Source organism: Cheilinus undulatus, linkage group 9, assembly GCF_018320785.1.
Source record: "Cheilinus undulatus linkage group 9, ASM1832078v1, whole genome shotgun sequence".
NCBI classification, from domain to species: Eukaryota; Metazoa; Chordata; class Actinopteri; order Labriformes; family Labridae; genus Cheilinus; species Cheilinus undulatus.
The window spans coordinates 42119621-42144229 of NC_054873.1; the positions used below are offsets into that span (position 1 = coordinate 42119621).

General features: G+C 38.3%; 1 protein-coding gene across 2 annotated transcripts in view; it reads left to right on the forward strand.

Annotated features, from left to right (window-relative positions):
• Positions 1-18863: 18863 nt before the first annotated feature.
• The window catches only part of sf3b3 (splicing factor 3b, subunit 3), a 43110-nt gene continuing 37364 nt past the window's right edge, over positions 18864-24609 (forward strand). The window contains exons 1-9 of one of the 2 annotated variants that reach the window (XM_041795801.1): positions 18864-18968; positions 19582-19722; positions 20391-20546; positions 20927-21097; positions 21432-21604; positions 21908-22049; positions 23251-23363; positions 23546-23683; positions 24484-24587. In XM_041795801.1, coding sequence (XP_041651735.1) covers positions 19653-19722; positions 20391-20546; positions 20927-21097; positions 21432-21604; positions 21908-22049; positions 23251-23363; positions 23546-23683; positions 24484-24587 — 1067 coding nt within the window. In that variant the 5' untranslated portion in view covers positions 18864-18968; positions 19582-19652. Of the gene's footprint in view, positions 18983-19581; positions 19723-20390; positions 20547-20926; positions 21098-21431; positions 21605-21907; positions 22050-23250; positions 23364-23545; positions 23684-24483; positions 24588-24609 lie in introns of both variants that reach the window. The other variant, XM_041795800.1, reaches the window with a different exon arrangement.

The following is a 24609-nucleotide window of genomic DNA, read 5'->3' on the forward strand; positions in this document are numbered from 1 at the left end:
GCTGTTACTCAAAACATTATGTAAAATGAGGTCATTCTTTCAGTTTTATAGTTTATTTATTGCCCCCATGCTCCATTTAGAGTTTGATTTTTGGGGGGAAATATTTTCACAAAGAAGGGTTATTTATTTTATTATCTTTTTTTTTTTTATGAAAATCACAGAAGACTACTCACTCTGTGTTTTATATCTTTATTAGGGGTGGGTAAAAATATTGATTAATCGATGCATCGCAATATTTCCCTCCTCAATTCAATATCGATTCAGCAAATCCTCTGAATTGATTCACCTCCTGGCCAGTGGGGGTCACTGTGCATGTGATTTGCGTTGTATGGACGGAGGCAGCACTCGACCAAAAAACAACCAACCATAACCATGTTATGTGAGGTTTATCACAATTTCCAAGAGGAAAGAAATATTATTAAAGTTTACACGCACTTTACTTTTTCAGTGTTTATACAGAACTGGCATGTTTTTTACTTTTGTACTCCTTATGCACAAATAAGCTATAATTGTGCAAATTTTTATTTTCAAATGTTTTATTGCTAAAAAATGTGAGGTGACCTACCACATATGTTCACATGGGCATGAAAATAATAATTAAAAATTTTCAACAGGTCATTTGTGTATTTCTGCTTCTTACTGAATCAACATTAAAGCATTTAAATCAATATTGAATCGTTATCTAATTGAATCGCAACCTAAAGAATCAAAATTGAATTGAATAGTGAGGTTCTTAGCAATACCCAGCCCTAGTCTTTATGTAAAAAAAAAAGAAAAACTTACACAGTCATTGAACTGGTGCTTGATTGTCTTAAAAAATAGAGTTATGTATCAAGCATTATGTAAAATTTTTGCTATTCTGAGAATAAAAGGATTTAGTCCAGCAGTTTTTGGCAAAAAAAAAAAATATGCAGTTATATCAACCATAGGTCAAACAAATGCTTAATGTTTATAATTTCAAAGCCAAAGTGGTACCTCATGAAGAGCCGTTCGAGAGCCGGAAGAGCCGGCTCTTCTTGCTGAACTGAACAATATGATCCAGATCTCTGAAAGAGCATTTAAATTAGGATCCTTCAATTCTCAACCCACAGACATTAGGGACAGCACAATTACACACCCCAACAAAAAGTCATTCTGCTAGAACACACACTTCAGTCAGGCATTTCAACAGGCATCCCAGATAGAAGCAGTCAGCCAAAGACTAGGTTATATCCTAGTCTTGTTTAACAACATACAGTATCTTGAGTCAAATCTTCATCACAAGGTGCCACATGCAAAAAGATAGCAATACAGTAGACCTGATTTTACCAGTAAGTTCAATAAAAACAAATAATTGCTCAGTAGTTGGTGCCTTTGGATTGTTTTTTTTTTGTTGTTGTTGTTGTTGTTGCTCTGATATCAAAATTTTTTAGATATCCTTTGAATTTAACAAGTATCATACGTAAGAATAAAAATCTGGTATTTGGCATAAAAAGTCATCTAAATAAAAACGTCATTAATTATGTATAAGATTTGTGTTTGCAACATTCTGCTGAGAGCATTTAGTAGTACAGAGATCCTGTGGATCCTCAGTGGTTGTGGGCTTTTATCAGTGGTAACAGAAACCATTGATTAGAGACTAGACAAATGGAGTGGAAATAAAAGGACAGACACTATTTGTGTTATCTAAACTGATGGTCTGAGTCACTGTGTGATAATTCATGAAAAACAGTACTTCCAGATAAATATCAATGGCAATGTCAAATAAAAAAAATGACAGAATTATATGACTCCCAGTCATTTATATAATAATATTTCTGTAACCTGTAATGTTCATGGAGGTTACAGATGGTTTCTTTTGGCGCACATTCAACACGGATACAAATAAAAGAGCTAAATGTGTTTGAGAAGGTTAAGTAGTTTATGCTGATGGGATTCTTTCTGTGTGCTTACATGTGTGTGCGTGAGTGAGAGCAAAAATACAGTTACACTAAGTAGTTAAAAATGATAGGATTATGTGTTTGACTTATCCCTACCATGAGTTGCAGCATGTCATGTTCTTTGTTCAGAGCTGCTGAATGTCCTGTACTTCCAAAAGCTGGTGGGGTTTTAAGTTATTATTCACACTGAAATCTAAAAATCAGTCTGGTTCCTTTTGGTTTCACAATTCTTTAATGAAGCTCTATTAACTTCATTTGAATTGAGGCTCCTTTCTTAAGGCACTGTTTAAACTTGATCTACATTATACAATTGCCCAAGCTGTCCCGGGCAAATTTGCATACACAGATTGCCCAAAGGATGCTTCATGAGGGAGCTTCAAGTTAAAAGGCTTTCTTCTTTTTAACTTCTGATTATAAACTGTAGAGAAGAGCCTGGATTTGCTTTATTTCTCTGATAGAGCAACTGCAGAATTTCATCACAGGATCAAATTAAAATTTTAGAGCAGCAAAGTTTTTGAGGACAACTAATCTCCTGTGCATTTATAGTCTTATAACTGGTTTAAATTAGGAAACTTTGTTGGTGGGAGTGTACACACTGAGCAGTCAGGAAAAGAAATGAAAAGCCACTTGCTGGACATTATGTCATTTTGTACTTTGTGTTCTTCAATATCCTTGCTATGTTCTGCTAATATGAAATCTTCCCATTCTGAACTTAAATCAAAGGACAGACAAATCCAAACTAGCACTGCTTCGTGTTATGCCAGTGAATCTACTAGCATCTATTTTTATTAGTTACTTTATTTTTACTGATTACATTGAAAGCTGCTCTGCTGTGTACTGGCTGTACCCACGTCTTTGGTTAACTCTAAGAAGACCTCTATTTTTCACAGAAAGGATTTACATTTCAAATCTGTCTGAAGTACTCCCAGTACATGGTGGGAGTGTACTGTATATGTGCGTGTGCTTGTGTAAGTTACACACATAATCTTAGAGGTACGAATCCTATTAACAACCTCTAAGCTTTCTCTTACAGCTGATGTGTCTCATAGTAAATGCTAGATTTGAATTTTTGGTCTACAGTACAGATTTTCAGGTTTTATCTGATGTTAATCCATCTAAAATACAAAATCATGTTGTTGCCCTGAGGTCAATTTCTATCAACTTTACTTGCAAGCCAAAAGCAGGGGATGGCATTAAAAGGATGATGCAGGAATGGCATACAAAGCAACAGCATCTGATGGCATGAAGACTGTTTCAGTATTTAAGCCAATGGTATGTGTATTTGGTAGGGCTGTCATCATTAATGCATTCATCATTGTTAATAGGGATAGGCGACATGGACTATAAAATTTATCACAATATTTTGCTGTATTTATTGCGATAACAATATAAATCGAGATTAAAAAAATAGCACCATTCAAGACAATCTTTTAGGCTAGGTAAAATGTGTCAAATTGGCTGCTTAACTACACCAGCTACATATAGATAGATAAATATATCTATATTTAAACCTATTTACTTTTACATTTAAGAGATTCAAAGATGGAAATACTACAAGGAATGTTCCAACTTGGCACATTATTAAACATTTCAGTGTTAGCAGTGTTTCAGTGTTAAAGATCAACCCTAAACTAGAAGTATTTACATCACTGTTTTACCCCCCATGTGGCCCACCCTGAATTGGGCCTCATTTGTCCAGTTTGCCTCTGTCTTTGTAATGTTTAAATCCAAAATGCAGTCTGATCTCCTCTTTTAAGCCTGGAGGTTCCTTCAGTGGAGCAGAGCTGCCAGGCTCCACCATGTTTGTTTTTACAGAGATAAGTCACTTACTGCAAGTCCAAGTTGAAACTCTTGTTGTTAAATTAATAAAAATAAAAATAAGTAAATTTGATACCTTATTTTTAACTAAGTTTGATCAAGTCCATGATGTATAATTACACTGAGGCCTATAATGTTTTAAATGTGTTAGTAATAGTCACATTTTCAGATGTAGTACATACAGTCTGGTGCTTTAATGTTTATACACTTCTGTCTGTCTGCTGTCTGTGAGCTGTGTACTATAGACACCTACGCACCTAAAAGACAGAACTCACTGCGCACATAAAAAGAAACATGCACCATGTTATCTTTCATTTATATAAAATCTACATGAGATGTGAGTTTATTACTTATATTTGTCTAAATATTACACTAAGAGCTCCAATATTTCCTCGTATAAATGGTGGGGCCATGCGTAATTCCTGTGGCTGTAAAACAGAATAAGGGGTCGTAAAATAAAGCACACTGTGCAAATTGTCATCTCCACGTCTGATTTCCTCTAACCAAAACATTTCTAGACAATGGAGGTAGCTCCTCGTTTAGCAAAAAAAAATTATCTTCTGTTTCAACTTCGCCTTCCGCCATGTTTGTTATGTTTCTGCACGTGAGTTACGAGTGCGTTGCAGTTGATGACGTATGTGTGCGCGATGGTCGCAGACGATTAGCCATCAACCATAGTTTATCGTTATTATCATTAAATGCCATTTTCTCATCGTGGAAAGTTTTTTTCACAGTATATCGCAAACTACAAGATTTCACCCGTTCCTAGTAGTTAATTAATGTCCATTATCATTTTAATCACAGTATGCATGCTTTATTGTCCCTTTAGGCCAGCTTTGTTAAAAAAAAACCCTGCATGATCAGACAAGTTCATCTTGCTGGATAGATATTTCTATCCTTCATATGAATATTTAACTAAAAAAAAATTATGACAGTCATAAATTCATGTGTAATTTGTTGTTTTGTTGTTTGTCTTGTCCCTCTATGCCCCTCTTTTATCTTTCTGCTTTTCCCCTGCCCCCCTTCCCCTTTCCAACCTCAGTGCAGCTTTGGCAGATGGCTTAATGTTCCTGCCCCTTACAGGGAGGGCTTTCCTCGAGGGCTTTCCTCGTCACTGTGACGAGGCTAAAAACTGCTAGTGCTGAGCTCATGATTAGCGTTAGGTCTTAAAATAACAGGCTACGTCAGAGAGCCCGGTCTAGACTCTCTTTGTAAAGCATCTTGAGATAACTATAGTTGAACTGGTACTATACAAACATTGACTGACTGACTGACTGACTGATTGATTGATTTACTGATTGATTGATTGATTGATTGAAATAATTTACTAGTTTGGGTTCACATACGCTGCTAACCCGGAAAATTTGTGGGAACTATTCTGAAATTTTGTGCATTTAAAACACACAGAATGTCTATTTTAACATTCTTTAAAGGTCACATATTTCACCCTTTTAAGACAAGTTTATATTGTTCTCTGTGTCCCTAAAATACGTCTGTGAAAATTGTCGCTGAAAAAACACGCCAGTGTTGAATTTTTGCATGTCTTAAAAAAAAAAACCCTCTGTTTCAGCTCAGAACGAGCTGTTTCTGTGTCTGCAGCTTAAAATGTTAATGACTTATCTGACTCCGCCCCTGACTACATCCCTCTCAGGAAATGGATGTGGCTCTACTGATCAGCTGAGAGGGGGATCAGGAAAGGAGGGTGGAACTTCCTTCCAAGCAGGGAGGACCAACTGAACCTGGGGATGTTGCTAACTCCCCACATGACATCATGAGGGGAAAATCTGAGAATGGCTTGTTGCAGTTCACATTTTCTGAAAGGTGGAGAAAGAGAGGGGGGTGGGATTTTTCTGATTCTTGGGGGGATTGTGGACAGGCCAGGGACACATATTGCTAGAATAGCCTGAAGAAGTGTATTTTGCATAGCATGTGACCTTTAAGACCTCTTAGCTCATGCTATTTACATGCATTAAGAAAAGTCGTACTATTTTGTTACACTGACTGGATCTTTGTAATGTATGTAACCATGATTGGCCAACTAAAATAATTATATATCAAATTCTCTAAGTCAAACTTGAACACATGGTAACGCATTTAGAGATAAATGTATTTTTGTGTGTACGTATCAATGGTATCAGAACTGGATTAGACGTTCTGCATAAGATCCATGGTTTCCAGGCCAGGCCACTTCGACCCAGATGTGGAGAAGCAAATTGTTAATCAGCAGAAGTGATGTAGAAGGAAAGCATGCAATTAATTGCACCAAAAGTAAAGTGAGATGAGTCAGAAATGCATAAAGTAGTAAAATTGTCCATATTTCCACCTTTTGCCTTATAACCAGTTTACAACTCGCTAACTTCTTAGTAAGGTAAGCAGGAAGAAGGTTATCCAGCTAACAGTGGACATGTCGCCATCTCCTATAGCTGACGCAGGCTTGTCCCCATCAATAAATCAATCCTCCCACTGTTCATGTGTACTGAGGAAAAAGTTAGATTGAATAGAATCAAGTTATGACCATAGTTTGACTTTGCAATGCATGTCAATGCACTGAGCGTCATTTCATATCATTTTAGGCTGAAATTTTTCTGCAGACACTTTAAGCCTCTACGAAAGCATCATTGACTTGGCAGTTCCAGCTTTGTTATCTTGAAACTTGTTGGTCTGACTGCATGAAATGATTGTTTAAGTCTAAACTATGTGGTTTGATTTTTCAGTTATTTGTAAAGCATATTCAGTTTTCTGTACTAAATCAGATCTTTTTCTCCTTATTCATCAACAAATACGCTGATAGGAAATAAACACTGTGGTGTGAACTGACACCATCGTGACAGCTGGCAGGTTTTCAATGTGACTTACAAAACAATAGCAACTGTTAGGATACTGCTGAGGCTGTGAAAGACAACTATCATCTATCTTTTGTGTTTTCTTTTTTTCCTGTTTTTCTCTCATTAAAACTTTGCACATACTAAATGTATGGGCACAATCTCTGCAACCATTATTTAATGTCTATATTTATCTTTTTATGCATGTTGAATATTAAACATAAAGAATTATAAATGAATCTACTATATAGACTTTAAATAATCTATGCAAATGTTTTTGCTGACTTCTCAAGTTCTGCAAGCTTGTTTATGGCTTAACTTTAGAAACAAGGTCTGAAAACTCAGGATAAATCTGAGCTCTGCTTAGTTGGTAGCTTGACAAACAACAGGATTAGTAACTTTTAGATTGGTAATATCAGAAAAAAAGATGGACGAAGGGAAGTAACATGCTGACTGAGGGCATGTTTTGTAGGACATTGGCTTGTAGCTTTTGCACTGAGATAGACATTTACGGAGAGCAGGTTTAAAGCAATGGCATCTGACAATCAGATTCTGGTCTGCTCTGGTCCACTTTGTCATCAAACTCTGACGTGAATTGGATCTAACAGCTGACAACTCCCACAATAAGGACAGTGTGTTATGTCGACCTGGGCCAATACACAGTGTCTATACAAGCATAAATTTAGAATACAAGGGGTTTAGGTGTTATATTGGCCCTGACTGCACAAAGCCAGGTCTGCTTTGTTGCTGCTGCATCTAAGCCTCTTTTAAAGCCTGGAATCATCCAGAATGGAAATTTTGAGCACTGTGCTCAATACAATGGATGCATGTGGTGCTAGCAACTACTTTCCAAATTATTATCACAAGACCTAGCTACAGAAAAGCCTTTTAAAATCTGTGTCCCAAAAGTGAAAATCATACAAGAAGATATACAAGATGCATGTAAGTTTGTTTTAGCCTGTGGGACTTTGAGCCTTGGAGGAGGGAAGTGGGGTCTTACAGAAGCCTCTGTCCCACCAAAACACTCATTAACGGTGGTGTGTTCAAGCTCAGCTAAGTGAATAGAGTATTTGGCAAAGGTAAGGTGTGAACTTTAACTAGACTAACAAAGGGAGACCAGAGAAAAAGGTTAAAATGGGACTAAAGAGTAAGACTAAATCTAAAATAGCTGCCAAAATTATTCCTGTTTTAAAATAGGATATTGTCAGCATGATATCAGTATTTGCAGACATTAGCTTAAAAGTTCATTATCAGTATAGGCAGATGGCAATATTTATACTAGAAAAACCTGCCTTTATCTGCTGTAAATATTGGCTGTCAGAAAAAATGAGTTGGTGAAGTTTTAGGCAGGCCCAACAGACCTACTTCAGCTAAAGTCTTTATTTTCATTCGTCATCATTCCTTACACTTTATCGTGTGTTTAAAGGCCAGAAATGTGTCAATTTATTCATCCTTAAACTATGTTTTAAGGACTGAAGTCATAAACTACATCTAAATATCAGTATCGATACCAGTATTGGAAATAATTAATTTGTTAACATCAGCTTATCATATGTCTGCAGATATCCAATATCGTGCATTCCGAAGGTCTGCTTCCCTCTATGCAATTCTGCCACCAGTTCTTTTTATATTTACCCTTTGAGTGACATAACCAGGAGACCAAGCTGAAGGTCAGGACATGGTTACTAAACTAGCATGAGCATGTCCCAGCTTAGATTTAAAGGGGACATGTTTTACCTTTTTAAGACATGTTTATATTGTTCTCAGAGGTCCCCAAAACATGCCTGTGAAGTTTGTTGCTGAAAAACAAACACTCCAGTTGGATTTTTACATGTCTAAAAACCCCTCTGTTTTCAGCCCTTCTCAGAACAAGCCGTTTCTGTGTCTGTGGCTTTAAATTGTAATTAGCTGTCTTCCTTCGCCCCTGACCACACCCCTCTCAGGAAATGGATGTGGCTGATGTTACATTGTTACAGACACTTTCATCCAAAGTTAAAGATCTGACTGAGATTTAAACCATCAATCTCCCAGACCAAAGCCAGCAGGGTAACCCGGTGAGCTATCCAGCATCTCAGCTAGCAGCTGAGAGGAAGATCAGGAGAGGAGGGTGGAACTTTTTTCCAAGTGGGGAAAGCCAACCGAACCCGGGGGCGGTTGCTAACTCCCCATGTGACATCACGGGGGTAAACTCTGAGAACGGCTTTTTTCAGCACACATTTTCTGAAAGGTGCAGAAAGAGAGGGTGGAAGGGAATGGATTTTTCTTGTATTTGAGGGGATTGTGGACAGGCCAGGGACACATATTTTTGTTAGAAAAGCCTGAAAAAGTGATTTTTGCATAATACGTCCCCTTTAAGCCCTCAGATTTTCTTGGGACAAGTAGTTACTGTGCTTTTGAAAAACACGATGCCTATATGGCATAATTTAAGACAAGAGAAACATTTGATTCTAGTGCTATCCATTAAATAAATCAATTCTTATAATAGTGGGATTTTTAATTAATACTAATTAGTGGCTTAGATCAACAGTATGACAAGGGCTGTGTTGCAGGTATATGTTCCGTATAACCCTGCTGGTTTTTACTTCTAAATGTATTCTGTTCATCAAGTTTTTAAGAGTTGATGACAAGCACACTCAAACTGTGTTTTATTTTTTTTCCTTGTGGGCGATATGGCCTAAGATTTATATCACAGCATGTTTTCTTCCCTATGTGGTAACAGTATTATATCGTGGTGTTACAAATTTATTGGTGGTGATGCATGCTGTGATAGCAGCAGACTCATGCCTGTCCATAAGATCCCAGAAAAATGTTTCCTTATGTCCCTCTGTTCACTTCTTTGTTACTGCACCTGTAGTATTAAGTTTCATTTTTCTCTCCTGCAAAACTAATGTGGGCATTAACAATAAAAGCTCTCAAATAAAATAACAGCTACATATATTTATTGTGAAGAATTTAATGAAAATAGTGTGTTTATCAGGGGTGAAGCAACACATCATTTTATATTATAACCAGCACAATACTATTTTGGCTTATACAGCAAATTTGATATTGATTGCTATACTGAAGGGGATGTTTTTGTTTTTGTTTTTTTATGTTGTTTTAGTTTTGATTTAGAAAATCATTTATATGAACAGGAAAAGTAGGACTTTTGTAAACTATTCTAAAAAAAAAAACATTTGTATTTATGCATAATGTTTAGAACAAATAATCCCTGCTGCAAAAAAATTGTATCAAACTGGTGTTTTGACACATTTCAGGTTTAGGATATATTGCACTGTCTGAGGTCTGAAAATTGCAGCAGGCAATATTGCAATTTAATCTTATTTGCAGTTAGGTTAACTGCCCAGCCCTAGTGTTTATCATTAATTTAACCTAGCTTTAGCAGCAGTAGCTGCAAGTTTATGCAGCTACAGAGTTTACAACTGCTTCTCTGACCTCATTAATGCCACTGCCTGCTTCTCTGACTCATCGTGGATTTAAAACAAGCAAATTCAAACCTATAAACAGTTAAGAAGACAAACTGAGTAGATACAACCCAGCATGCAGCTGGTGTAAAAGCCCCCAACAGGGCAACAGAGAAGCTGTGCAGAGCAAGCACACTAGCTGTATGTTGCTGTTATTTACAGACATCAGACTTGGAGAGGAAAGAACACATTTTACATGTTTGCTGTGCTAGTGTTAATTACAAAGGCATACGTGGGTGACTTTGGCTGGTTACCTGGCTGTCCTAAAATGTCAGAGTGAAACATGCAGATGACAGCACTAAAGCTGAGCTGTTGCCTGTCACATATCATGCTGCTATGCTAACAGTGGCATCTGATATGCCTCATGTGGGCACCAAAACACAACACATGCACTTAAACCGGTGGTGACAATGTTGCAAGAATCCATTCCGTGGCAGAAATTGTACCAGCCACCACTACTGCAAATTACTTTTCACAGTATATATAAGTGGTGCATGGTCAAAGCTACTCGTAAATGATTTAAGGATCAAAGACTTTTTGCCAATATCAAGCAGTCCTACTAGCTACATTACCTAAGTACATGAGATTCACACCTTACTGTCTTTGAAAAATCTTTTCTACAGTGTCTTCCAAGTCATATTTCTTTGAACAAGAAAGTCTGGTATTCTAAGGCTGTGTGCAACATTATTGCTCCATTTTCCTTCTTTTCTAGACAACCTTTGACTTTTCTACTTATTCAGAATGAAAGAAGTACTCCCATCAAACAACCGTGCATGCATCCATTAGGAATTGCATTCACATTAAAATAACAGGCAGCCTCTTCTCTGACCCGCAGCCTATTTACAACTAACAGAATCAAAACACACAGCCTGACCTGAAGAGATGAAAAGAGAATCACCTTGTGCCCCTCCATCTACTCTCTCCTTCACAGGACTGACTGCTGTTGTCTCTTAGCAACACCTCCAGGCAAATCGATGGAGGGGAAAAGAGAGCCACGGAGGGATGAATAAGACGGCCGAGAGGACAAAAGGGAGGTATGAGTGGAGAGAAGTGGGGAGAAGGGCAGATGGGTGTCAAGAGGGTAAGAAAAGGAGAAGACAGAGGAAATGAAGCAGAGATGGTGGGGATGGAGGACAGGGGAGAGGTAAAAAAAAAAAAAGCATGAGGGGGTGAGGAGTGATTCTGGGAAGAAATGAGAAAGAAGAGATGGAGGATAGAGAGAGGTGGAGGAGGGGGCAGTGGGAAAGAAACTAGGGAAGGACGCTTAAATGTCAAGTTCTTGCCAAGTCACTGCATTTAATGTCATTTGGGAGGAAAATGTCAAAACGATAAAAGAGAAAACATTCTGAGGGACAGTGTCATGTTTTCCGTACAGTAGCACTACTTCCAGGAAAAGACTTTACACAGAGTTCTGCAGTTAAACATTAAAAAGGTTTACACGCCCCAAGTACTGGATAAAAAGTGACTTCATGGCAGATGCTATTTTAGCTGAAGGGTTTTGCTTTGAGAAAAGTGCAACATTTAATGGTAAACAAAGCTAGGTTAAGAAAAAGTGCCCACTGTTTGCCTAAAGTAACCATGCTTTCTGCTTTCCAACTGATGCCTACAGGGAAGGACGAAAAGAGAGGCAGACATTGTGTGGCAGGTCACAGACTACAAAGCATCTCCAGCCGGCCGGGGGGGGTGCAAAGAGCCTATGGCCTCCAACACCAGCAGCACACACTGGAGGAGGAGACTGATGCTTGCTTCTTCATCCTTATTCTTACAGCGCTGTTATACACCGCTGGGTTTGTTTGCTCCTTGAACAGCCACGCTGCCTGCATTTATGTTTGGAAATACTCACCTTGTTTTGCCAGTTGTGTATCTGGTTGAAATCCCAAAGCAGCGTTGGTTTTAACAGCCGGTCATTTTCAGCCTCGCTCTCTCCTCCTGCTACTTATTGCAGGCATGTAGCAGTCCCTCCTCTCTCGTGGCTTGCAGTCACGTTGCGTGAACCTCAGTGTGTGTTGTTTTCTTCCAGTATTTCTAAATAAAAAGGCAAACGAGCAACGGAATTTCATTGAATATCGGTTAGTGTGAAGGATGTTAACGTTACCGTTAGCGGTTTCAGCGTAGCAAGGTGAAATAAACGTCTACCAAATGATAAGAAGGATGAAACCTGCTAACCCGCTAGTGGAATAAAAATGAGTGATGAGGCGGAGTCCAATACGAGATGAAGACCCTGGACTGTTCTCCCCAGGCGGCTCTCCAACGAAGAGGCAGGAGGAGCAGGAGGCGGTGTCGGTTGGTTTCTTCCTGGGAGGGATGGTCCTCGCAGACCACCGTAGCGCCGTTGTCATGCTAACTAGCATAAAACTACAACATCCGGTTGTATCTCCCCAGAATTTAAATTGGAGTGCCCTTTGGTTCAATACAGAGGAGCAGTAGTGTCAGGCATGAGGGGGAAAAGAAGGAGAGAAACACCTTTAAAACGTGGCAATTAAGAGAATAAGGTCCAAATGTACAGAATAATTTAGTAATACGATTTTGGAGTTGAATTTTTTTCCTCTTCATTTCGACTTTTCTCACAGTTTGGCGTCCCATCCCCAACATTTGGGCATTTTCTTGAAATTTTGACTTTCTCAGATTTTTTTCTTAATACCATTTAAATTTGTTCTCAACTTTTTGATTTATTTCCTTAACATTTTGGCTTTTATCTTTACCTTTCGATTGTTTTCCACGTGTAGTATATAAGTCCATAATTTAAAAAAACATTTTTGGTCTTATTTTCATGCTTGACTCCAATACTCTTCTCTATGTGATTTAGAGAAATATATTTTAGGCATGTTTGTAAAAGATAAAGATGTTTCTAATACAAAAAGACCAGAGCTTGGCAACTGGCGGCCCGCGGGCCACATGCGGACCTCCACTTCAGTCGTCATAAACATGACGTAAACGTGACAAGAGAGGCATCTCTCTCTTATAATTTTTGATGACTGGTATATGTTTAGTTCTGTGCAATAAATCAGAAGAAATAATTGGCTTTTATTTATTTTTATTTTTATATTTATTTTTTACTGTAAAAAATTTTATATGCCTCACTGAATGAACTTGCAAAAAAATAGAAATGCAAGTAAAAATGTATCTATCATGTTCATTGCATTAAGAAGCAGCCTGAAGTTGATTTAATTCTGTGTTTATCTCATTACATTTCACATTTCTATTTGCTCTTGAGATTAAAAAAAAAAATTGGTATAATAAGTGATCATGAAATAAACGTAGTCTTCTTTTCATTGAATTACCAGTAATCACAATGGTTAAATTGAGAATATTAAACAAATTCTAACAATTTAGCCCTTTGACTTTGACGCTAAAATGAATGTGGCCCTTTTGGTAACAGAAGTTGCCCAGCCCTGATACGTAACTTTATCAAAAGTCATCCTTTGGTGTTTTTTGCCAAAGAGTCATATTCAGTTAATTTAGTTTGTTTTTATCAAAATATAATGTTCGCAAGATGAAATGGCTTAACAAACCTTGTAGTGGCAATATGTGTTGAATCTTAAACAAAACATCATTTGGACTGTTTGCTTTTTCTTTAAATGTGAAAATAAATTAATGTAGCAACCCTCAGCTTGACTTAAGTGTTTGAAATGGCACTTTTGTTGCTTTAAATCAACAAAATTTAATTTGTAAACGTGGTTTAATCATTAATCATCACTAACATGTTTTTGCTGTCTCTGCCTATGTGTGGGTGTGTTTGTGTATGTGTGTGTGTCGGAAAGAGAGAGAGCTGTGTGTCATTTTGTGTTAGTTTTCATTTGTCATAGTTGTAGATTATTCATTGCTGTTTTATAACAATGTTATGTTTAAAAAGTGACCTGACAAGGGAGTGTATAGGAAATTAGCTCTGGTGCGATCTATAATTCATCTATGATGGAAATAAACAACAATATGAGGATTATAAGACATTAATTAATAACATTAAAGGGCTTAATTCCACTTGTTTCTGGCAAAGGCAAAGTTGTAGGTCCTTCATAGGGGTGTCCCAATCAGCATTTTTGCCCATCAATCCTGAGCTAATTTTTGATATTGAGTTTCTACCAATTCCAAGTCCTGATCCCGTGCTCATACTTGCCTAGATTAGATGGTTTTTGTTCATATAAATAACTCAAGCAAACAGAATAACTACTTGATGTCTACATGTTATTTCATTCAACTTAGTCCAGCTACCGTTTTTGTGAAACACTTAAAATCAAATTTCTTACTTACAGTGGAGTAATAACTGTTTCCCTTTAATGATTAGCCAAAAATAAAGTTACATATTCACTTAGTGCAGTGTTTGAATTAAATCAGACAAGAATAAAAAAATTCACCTAACGTGGTAAAACAGTCAGCAGACCAGAGCAATCAAGGAAAAACATGAATTCAAAAAACTGAATTCAAATGACTTCAGTTTCACTTAAAAGTGGTGTACGCAGTTATAATAGTCACAATAACAAATAAATACAATAAATACATTTAAAATATTCAATCCCCACTTAGAAGTGGTATAATTAGCTAGGCTAGATCAGTCACAACAAAAACTGAATACAAAAAACAAGTTCTTCTGTGTGTGGGTATCCAGCACCACAGAGAAAGCAGCTGCTTTCCAAATAAATAAATAAATAACTGCATGCCTAAAGTTTTCCAAGGAACACCATGACACTCTACAACGTTACAGGGAAAATATTTTGTGGACTGATAAAACTAAGGTTGAATTGTTCAGGTCTTCAGAGTGGCTGTCCACAAGATAAGGCTCAGAACAAGTTGGGTGATGCAGTGGGACAATGGTTATAAACATATCAGTAAATCTACAGCATGGCTTCAAAAAAAAAAAAAAAAAAAGAAAGAAAGTCCACCTTTTGAAGTTGTCCAGTCAAAGCCAAGGCTTGGATCCAGTGGAGATGCCGTGGAATGACCATTCACACCAGACAGCCTAAAAATATGGGTGAGCTGAAGCAATTCTGTAAGGAAGAGCTGTGCAGCACTGTGAATGATTAATAGCTGTGTTCAATCAAGGCCTTGGATATTATAACTATTTGTGTGGTACTAGGTTAAGCACATTGTGTTAGTCTATATTAGATGCAGATCAGATCACATTTGATGACAAATTAATGTGGAAAACAAGATCATTTCAAAGGGTTCACATACTTTTTCATGCCAATATGTATGAAGTGCATTTAAGTGTATATACAGTAAATTGGTACGTTGCTTTGAGGATGGCATGATGATGTTTGTAAATTTTTGTAAATAAAGAAAAAACATAAACAAAATCTGGAACCTGCGCCTCTGAAAGTGGCTGCAAAGTTTGGTGTCTCATAACTGTTTTCAATTTTTGCTGTATTTTTTTCATATTTTTGTCGTGTTTTGTTGGCTGCTGAAGGAGGTTCCTGCTGGGAGAAGAGTTTATTCAAGAGAGGAGCGTCTTTCATTGAGACAGAACAAATCTGGACAACAACATCCAATTCCAGTGGACATCTTGAGTTGTTTTCGTGGTTGCCATGCTGGTGCAAAGGTGAAGGCTAGGAAATGGAGATATAAGCCCTTTCTTCCATCAGTCATCATGGGAAACGTCAACTCTCTGCCAAACACAAGCCATGAGCTGGAGACATTGGTGAAGACTGACAAAACATACCATGAATGCAGTCTCCTGTGTTTTACTGAAACCTGGTTGAATCAAAACAACTCAGACTCAACTGTTGATCTACCTGGCTTCACTCTCATAAGGTCAGACAGAGATGCTAAAGCTAGTGGCAAGAAGAAAGGAGGGGGTCTGGCTTTATTTGTTAACCAGAGATGGTGTAACTCCTCACACATAACTATTAAGGAGAAGTTGTGTCTTCCAGATATTGAACTATCGGCAGTTGCCCTTTGGCCATATTATGTTTCAAGGGAGTTCAGTCATATCATAACAATACTTGTATACATTCCACCCAAGGCAACTGATTTGGTTCCGTGTGATGTTTTGCATGATACTGTTGCTAGGATACAGATTCAACATCCTGAAGGACTTGTAATAATATCAGGAGATTTCAACCATGTCAGCCTCTCCTCTCCCCTGACTGGATTTACACAGTTTGTTAACTGCCCTACCAGCGAAAACAAAACCCTAGACCTGCTGTATGCCAATGTCAAAGAAGCTTACAGAGCTACTGCCTTACCACCACTGGGCAGGTCAGATCATAACTTGGTTTATCTGCAGACCTGTTACAAACCTTGTGTGCTGAGACAGCCTGCAACTAAAGTCAAAATCAGAAGATGGACTCCTCAAGTTAGTCATGCACTAAGGGACTGTTTTGAATCAACAGACTGGAATGTGCTGCTGGAAACAGATGAGGACAGTATGAACATTGACAGACAGGTTGATTGTTTTACTGAGTACATCAACTTCTGTAGAGACACAGTCATACCTGCAAAGACTGTTTGCTGTTTCCCCAGTAACAAACCCTGCATCACAAGCGACATAAAGGCAATCCTCAACCAGAAAAAGAAAGCTTTTAGAGACGGTGACAAAGAACGGCTCAAAGAAGTGCAACATGAGTTGAAGAGGAGACTGAAGATGGCAAAGCTGGAATACAAAAAGAAGATAGAAAGGAATTTTCAGTACAGTAACATCCGTGATATGTGGAGAGGAATCAGTACCATCTCTGGACATAACAATAAAAAGAAAAGGGAGCCAATAGTGAGTGATGTGGGAAGAGCTGATGAACTCAATCTGTTCTTCAACAGATATGACACTGTGGACACACCTACTTCCACTGCTGCTCCTCCTTCTTCTCCTCAACATATGGAAATCCTCACTATAGCTCCTCCTTCTCCTTCTCCTACACATGTCTCCACAGCTGCAGCCACTTCCCTTCTAGCACCTGTACCCTTCTCTGTCACAGAGACAGGGGTGAGCTTGAGAGACTTTGCTCTGGGAAGGCAGCTGGCCCAGATGGTGTGTGTCCAAGGCTGCTTAAAGACTGTGCTGCACAACTGTGTCAACCTCTCCACGGGATCTTAAACCTGAGTCTACAGCTGGGGCAGGTGCCTGCTCTATGGAAAACATCCTGTATTGTACCGGTACCAAAAATCAAATGTCCGGCTGAACTAAATGACTACAGACCTATTGCCCTTACCTCACACATCATGAAAACTCTGGAGCGGCTGATTCTACGTCTACTGAGGCTTGAGGTCAAAGACAAACTCGATTCCCTGCAGTTTGCATATAAAGAACACACTGGAGTGGATGATTCCATCCTCTTCATGCTTCACCATGCCCTGTCTCATCTGGAGGAACCTGGAGTTTATGTGAGAATCATGTTCTTTGATTTTGCAAATCCATCCAACCCACCATACTCAAAGACAAGCTCAAGGAGATAGGAGTGAATCTTTCCTGTGTTTCTTGGATTATAGATTACCTGACAGGAAGGCCAAAGTTTGTCAGGCTGGGGAACTGTGTTTCTGGGACATTAATGAGCAGTACAGGGGCTCCACAAGGAACAGTCCTGGCTCCATTCCTGTTCACACTGTATACATCAGACTTCAAATACAGCACTGAGTCCTGCCACATTCAGAAATACTCTGATGACACTGCTATTGTGGCATGTATCAGAAATGGATAGAAGCCGAATACAGGGATCTGATAAGTGCCTTCAGTGACTGGAGTCACAAAAACTGCCTGCTACTCAACACCTCAAAGACAAAGAAAATGATCATAGATTTCCACAGATCCAAACCCGCTCTCCAGCCAGTGAACACCTGTGGCGTGGACATTGAGGTGGTGACATCGTATAAATATTTAGGTGTACACCTGGATAATAAGTTGGACTGGTCTAAAAACATAGACTTCATCTACAAAAAGGGGCAGAGCCACCTCTTTTGCCTCATAAGACTCCGATCAAGAGACATCTGCAGTAAGATGCAGCAGATGTTTTATCAGTCTGTGGTGGCAAGTGTTATGCTTTATGCTGCAGTCTGCTGGGGAGGCAGTGTAAAATACAAGGATGTAAGGCGTCTGAACAAACTGGTTAAAAAAGCTGGCTTTGTGGCCAGAATCAAATTGAACTCATTGGAGGATGAGGGGGAGAGACGCACACTGAGCAAGGTGGAGGCCATTCTGAGAAACATGGATCATTCGTTTCATATCTCCCTCAATGAGCAAAGAAACAACGGTGGTGGACGGCTCCTATCCCTGCGCTGCATGACAGAAAGATTTAGAAAATCTTTCATAGCATCAGCAATTAGACTGTATAATTCTAAAGTAAACAGATGAGATGATTGAATTTCCCTTTGGGGATAAATAAAGTTCTTGTATTGTATTGTATTGTAAAAAAGAAACAAAGTAAACCTGCGATTAGACATCAACCCGATTCTATTACAGGTTAAATCTCTTATACTCAAATACAGATTTTCTAATGGTGAATCAAGCTTTTTATTTTATTTTTTAAATGGATGAAACCAAGGCTTTTTGAACTTTGTTTTTGATCAAAATTTTCAAAACTTCCTCTATTCTTAATTTATCTGGCTGTTGAAGAATCTTCTTGCAATTTTTTTTTTTTCTCCTGTTTTATGCGTTTGACGTTTATCTTCGCCATAGTTTTCATTTAGACCAGATCATTTAGACTGTAAAAAAAAAAGACGATGAGGAAAAAATGTACATCTGAAAAGTTGATTCATAACTCTATACCTTTTTGTAAAACGCTTTATCAACAATTCAGCATTTAAATCTATAAGTCTTTACCGACACCTGCTGGACATTCCTCGTCACTACAGCTTATCGTAGATTTCCGTCAGGCACTTTTGTGGTCACCTCACGCGACTGAGTTTAGACTGACGAAGGACCCATAAACGGCGGCTCATCGTTGGCTTCCCTAAAAGGAATATATTTTGTTTTTTGAAGAGTTTATCCAACTGAAATCTAAAACATCCGAGCCTACACGCTGGTAATTTCTTAATTGTGTGTATCATCAGCTTGTCGGGAATAAAATGGATATTAAATGCACGTTAAATGTTCTAGAAATTTAACAACAATGCAAGAATTTTGAAGGAAGCGCCAGTCTAAAGTGGCGCTTTCAATGAATGGGCTCTCTGTTCTGTCTAAAAGTTGATACCGAAGTCTAGAACTGTCGTTTTCGGGGTTTAAGAAAGTCGAGGCTGTGCTAACTTGGGCTGCATTTGTAGAGCCAGTTTTGCAGAAAACGTAAATAATGAATATCTGTATTTGCACAGATTTAAGTTCGTCTTATGTTTGCTAAGCTAACGTTAGCATTGCTTCTTGCTTTATAACACGTAAACGCTATCCACACAACTTTCCTCCAGAGTGCAATGACAGATTTATATATCTGTGTACTACGAGGAGCACTAAAAGTTTATACGTTTTGAAAATAAAGAAATTTCCGCAGGGGAAAGTTGATTCATTGACATTACAGCACAGGTTACCATGAATATTCCTGCTAAAGACTAAAGGGTGAAATACTGGACATGGCAATATTGAAGAGCCAATAAACGACAATAACAATATGATTCTAACCTTTTTGTTGCTCTTTTTTTTGACAGGTCATAGCTTGGCTTGCTGCTGTGTTTGCAGCCCCTGAAGAAACGATTCGGGAAGCCACAGAGAGGGAGCCATGTTTCTGTACAACATCACCTTACAGCGGGCCACTGGCATCACTCATGCCATCCATGGGAACTTCTCAGGTGAAAAACAAATACTTTTTTCCAGCTTGTTTTTTTTTTTTTTTTTTAATGATTGAGCAGGGATGCACGATATTGGATTTTTGGATACCCAATATGCTGATACTTCCAAAAAAATTTTATCCAATAATGGTATTATAATTAAATTTAGTTAAGATGCAAAACTTGAGTCCTTAAAACACACAACTTGAAGTTTGAGCACAACTTGATAAACACATTTCAGTCCCTAAAACAAACTTTAAAGTCTATGGAAAGATGATAGATGAAGAAAAAGACCTCAGCCGACTTATTTGTTTATAGATCATATACTGTTGCCAAAATATTTGTTTTAAATGTAGCAGAAAATGTCTTTTACCTGACCTTTTAAGCTAACGTCTGCCAATACTGATACCATGCTGATTATGGTGTGCATCCATATAACTAAGTTATGTCTATAATTGTTATGATAACAGCATTTTAAACTTTAATATTACAGTGATTAAAATCAAATGGTACTGAAATCGTTTTTGATAAAACAGTTAACATACAGGTTTTCATCATTTTATTTCTATAGATTTAAATGTTGCAACATTACATGCTTGGGGTGCAGCCATGCAGTTTTTTATTACTGCCAAGTACTGTCAAAATTAACATGAAACAAGTGTTGTAAAGAAATATTTATGATTTTATAGGGACCAAGATGCAGGAGATTGTTGTCTCCAGGGGAAAGATCCTGGAATTGTTGCGACCAGATGCCAACACAGGAAAGGTGCACACTCTGCTCACAGTGGAGGTGTTCGGCATCGTAAGGTCCCTGATGGCTTTCAGACTTACAGGAGGAACCAAAGGTATGTATGCAAAGATGCATACACTTCCATGATGATGTATGCTTCCTAGAACTGTGATTGTGTTGTAGATATGATGAGTTTGTCATGTCTCTTCTCTGACTATTACTGGAGAAGGAATCAACATCTCTGATCTCAGCATACTAGTTTAACTTTCCATCCTCATTTCTAACAGCAGGTTTAAATATTTTCAGACTATAGGACTTTTTAATTGTCAGTGTGGGTTCAAAGCTGGCTCCACTCTAATAGCTTTTGCTTGACCAAAGTTTTGTTGCATAAATATTGAGTAAGCTTGTGCGGTACAGGGGGAAGCCACTGTGTGATGAATGGGCACCAACTTTAAGAATTTGTTTTTATTAATTTGTCCTTTTGTTTATTTGTAGATTACATCGTTGTTGGAAGTGACAGTGGTCGTATTGTGATCCTGGAATATCATCCATCCAAAAACATGTTTGAAAAGATCCACCAGGAGACTTTTGGAAAGAGCGGCTGCAGACGCATCGTCCCAGGCCAGTTCCTCGCTGTTGACCCAAAAGGCCGAGCTGTTATGATTGGTAAGAAAATAAAAAACACTTTCTACCATGGAACATCATTTTAGATTTTTTGAATTTACTGTAATCTTTTGTTCAAAACCATTAACAACCAGTGTTTTCAAATGTATACATTTTCTGGAGTATAGCAATCTTAATCAATCATAGGTTGTATTCACTTTCTCTATTTTCAGAATTAACGAGAGTCGTGTCTCATTTTGAACAATTTATTAATGTTTTCTGTACATTCAATTCAATATTTTTGTCTTTAAGCACTGCAATAAATATTAAAACATTAAATTAATGTATATCAAATGAAATCAAACTAATTTTGATGCCTTTGTTTCCCCTTTTTTAGGAGCGATAGAGAAACAGAAGCTGGTATATATTCTGAACAGAGATGCAGCTGCAAGACTGACCATCTCATCTCCACTGGAAGCACACAAAGCAAACACACTTGTGTACCACGTAGTAGGAGTTGATGTCGGATTTGAAAACCCCATGTTTGCCTGCCTTGAAATGGACTACGAGGTAGGATTGTTTTAAAACTCAGAGATAACATTCGGGCTTGAGGACCAGATGTGATGAGTTTCTCATGTCTCTTCTCTGACTATCACTGGAGAAAGATAAAACATCTCTGATCTCATTAATGTAATCCAATAGTCAGGTGTTACTTGTAAGGTTATTTTTTTGTAAGCTGGCCTGAAAAGCATGATAACATCGTCTGTTTTAGCTTGAGTTGCCACTGTCCTAGTTATTGCTAGGAATATGCCCTGCCTAAAATGGTCTCATTATAAAATTTCAAACTGTTCTACCTGTAATTGTTGTTCCCAGGAAGCTGATAATGACCCAACAGGAGAAGCAGCAGCAAACACCCAACAGACGCTCACTTTCTATGAGCTGGATCTCGGTTTGAATCACGTGGTCCGCAAGTACAGTGAAGCTTTGGAGGAGCATGGAAATTTCCTCATTACTGGTAAGCATTCAGAGACATTTACTGTATACAGCAGCAACATAAGGCATGTAAGTTAAGGCATGCCATGTTTACAATTCTGTAATGCTGTTTGCTTGACTAATCTGGTAGTCTGTAGTAGTCAGAGAAGTGAACACTGTATGCACAATCTGTGTCCCTGCGTGTTCAGGGGACAGACAGTGCTGCTGTCACTGATCCACCAGCATGACAATTATACAAGGCAGATTTCTGAAGGTGCATTCTCACTATCAGCAGTGCCTGGTCCCACTGCTTGTTTATGCTGTGGCCACATACACAGTTTGTTAATGGCGTGGATATGATTACTTGTTAAAATTGCAGATGTGCACAGCAGTGTGTGAAAGTCACAGGCAGCTCACCAGTTTGGTTACAAGTTAAAAACTTCGAGTGCTGGTCATGTGGATTAAATGTAAATTTCAACATCATTAGAAATGGTCAACAATGTTTTGATAACACATTAACAAGCAACTAGTTTATTCATAAAGGTTACAGAGAAGCACGTGGCTCCAGTTTTCCCACTTCTCCTCCATGTGTTTGTGGCATTACTGTTAGATGGCTGCATCGTGTGTGAATAAAGTAGGAAGGGGCTTAGTTGTGAAATCTGAAAATGAATTACAGGTCTGAATAAGAAAAAAAAATATTAGTTCGAATAAAATTTTTATTTATGCAACCAAAAAAGGGAAAAATACATATGCTTGGTACAATTTGATTTTTTTAAATTAAAAATCTTAGTATATGTCAAAAAAAAAAAGATTGCAATGGCAGTTTGTTATAGTGTTCAGCCTTAGCGGTAGTGTTTGTGTGCATGTGTTCTTATGTTTGTGTGTGCACATGAATGTACATCCTTTGCCAATCATTTGTCTGATTTCAGACTAGCCAACAAACCAGACTGGCTGAAAGATCTTAGATTTAAAAGAATTATTAAATATTTAAAGTGCTGAAGATGTGATGAGTTTTTCATGTCTCTTCTCTGACTTTCACTGGAGAAAGATCTACTCTCTCTGATCTCAGCACAAGTTTACAAAAACGATAATGTCCATGAAAGAGCAAGTTAAAGTAGGTCAGGGAAAACTTAGGCTGAAAATGAAAGCTGTAGCTTTTCTTTTTCTGCTGTTTGAATGCAGCTGGGATCATTTGAAATGAACAAAAATTATTCCGTATCCACAAAAATCTGCTCTCTGTCTAGTTCCTGGAGGATCAGATGGACCCAGTGGAGTCCTGATCTGCTCTGAAAACTACATCACCTACAAGAATTTTGGAGACCAGCCTGACATCCGCTGTCCCATCCCACGACGCAGGGTAAATATCTGTAAATAGTGGTAATCCTGAAAAACATAGACTATGCAGCGTCCAACTCATATGGCATCATCCGTTAACCCTCTTGACTGTTTGTATTTAGAATAACATTTATTATGACAACCTGAAAATTTTGGAGCTTGAGTACAGTTTGAGTCATTTCCCTCATTTGTCTCGTCTTACAGAATGACCTGGATGACCCGGAGCGTGGCATGATATTTGTCTGCTCAGCCACCCACAAGACCAAGTCAATGTTTTTCTTTCTGGCTCAGACTGAGCAGGGAGACATCTTTAAGGTTACCCTGGAAACAGATGAAGAAATGGTGAGTGAAGACGGAGAAAAGATGGAGAGGCATTCTCTGTACTGTTAGCTTTTTTCCCCAGTTCTTCAATATTAAAGGGGATATATTTTATCCTTTTAAGACAAGTTTATATTGGTGTCAGAAGTCCCCAAAACATGAAAATGGTCTCGGACTTCATTGTAACCCCTCCTGAATCTTCCACGCTGAACATGTAAAATCTGTTGCTGAAAAAATACTATAGTATGGGATTTTTGCATGTCCAAAAACCCCTCTGTTTTAGCCCTGCTCAGAACGAGCTGTTTCTGTGGCTTTAAATGTTACTGAACTGTCTGACTCCGCCCCTCTCAGGAAATGGATATGGCTCTCCTCATCCTCCTCTCAGCTGCCACCTGAGAGGAGGATCAGGAGAGGAGGGTGGAACTTTTGGTTGGGAGGGCCAACCGAACCTGTGCTAACTCCCCACATGACATCATGAGGGGAAAATCTGAGAACAGCTTGTTTCAGGACACATTTTCTGAAAAAGGGGGGGGGTCTGGTACTTGAGGGGATTGTGGACAAATATTTTTGTTAGAAAAGCCTGAGAAGGGATTTTTGCATAATATGTCCCCTTTAAAAGCTGTTGAACAGTGAAACAAATGGTCTGATAAATCAATTCCCAGGAATTGCTTTATGTTTGGTACCAGCTGCTTCTAATGTAAAACAGAGAGAGAGGATTAGTTAAACTTTCCAACTGATGGCTTGATTGATTTGAAGACTGATTTGACAACCAAACTTTTCATTGCATAAAACGAGTGTCTTAAGATGTCTGTGTTGTTTTCCAGGTCACAGAAATCAGATTGAAGTACTTTGACACAATTCCTGTGGCAATGGCCATGTGTGTCCTGAAGACTGGGTTTCTGTTTGTGTCTTCAGAATTTGGGAACCAGTAAGTCATTTGTCAGCATCGA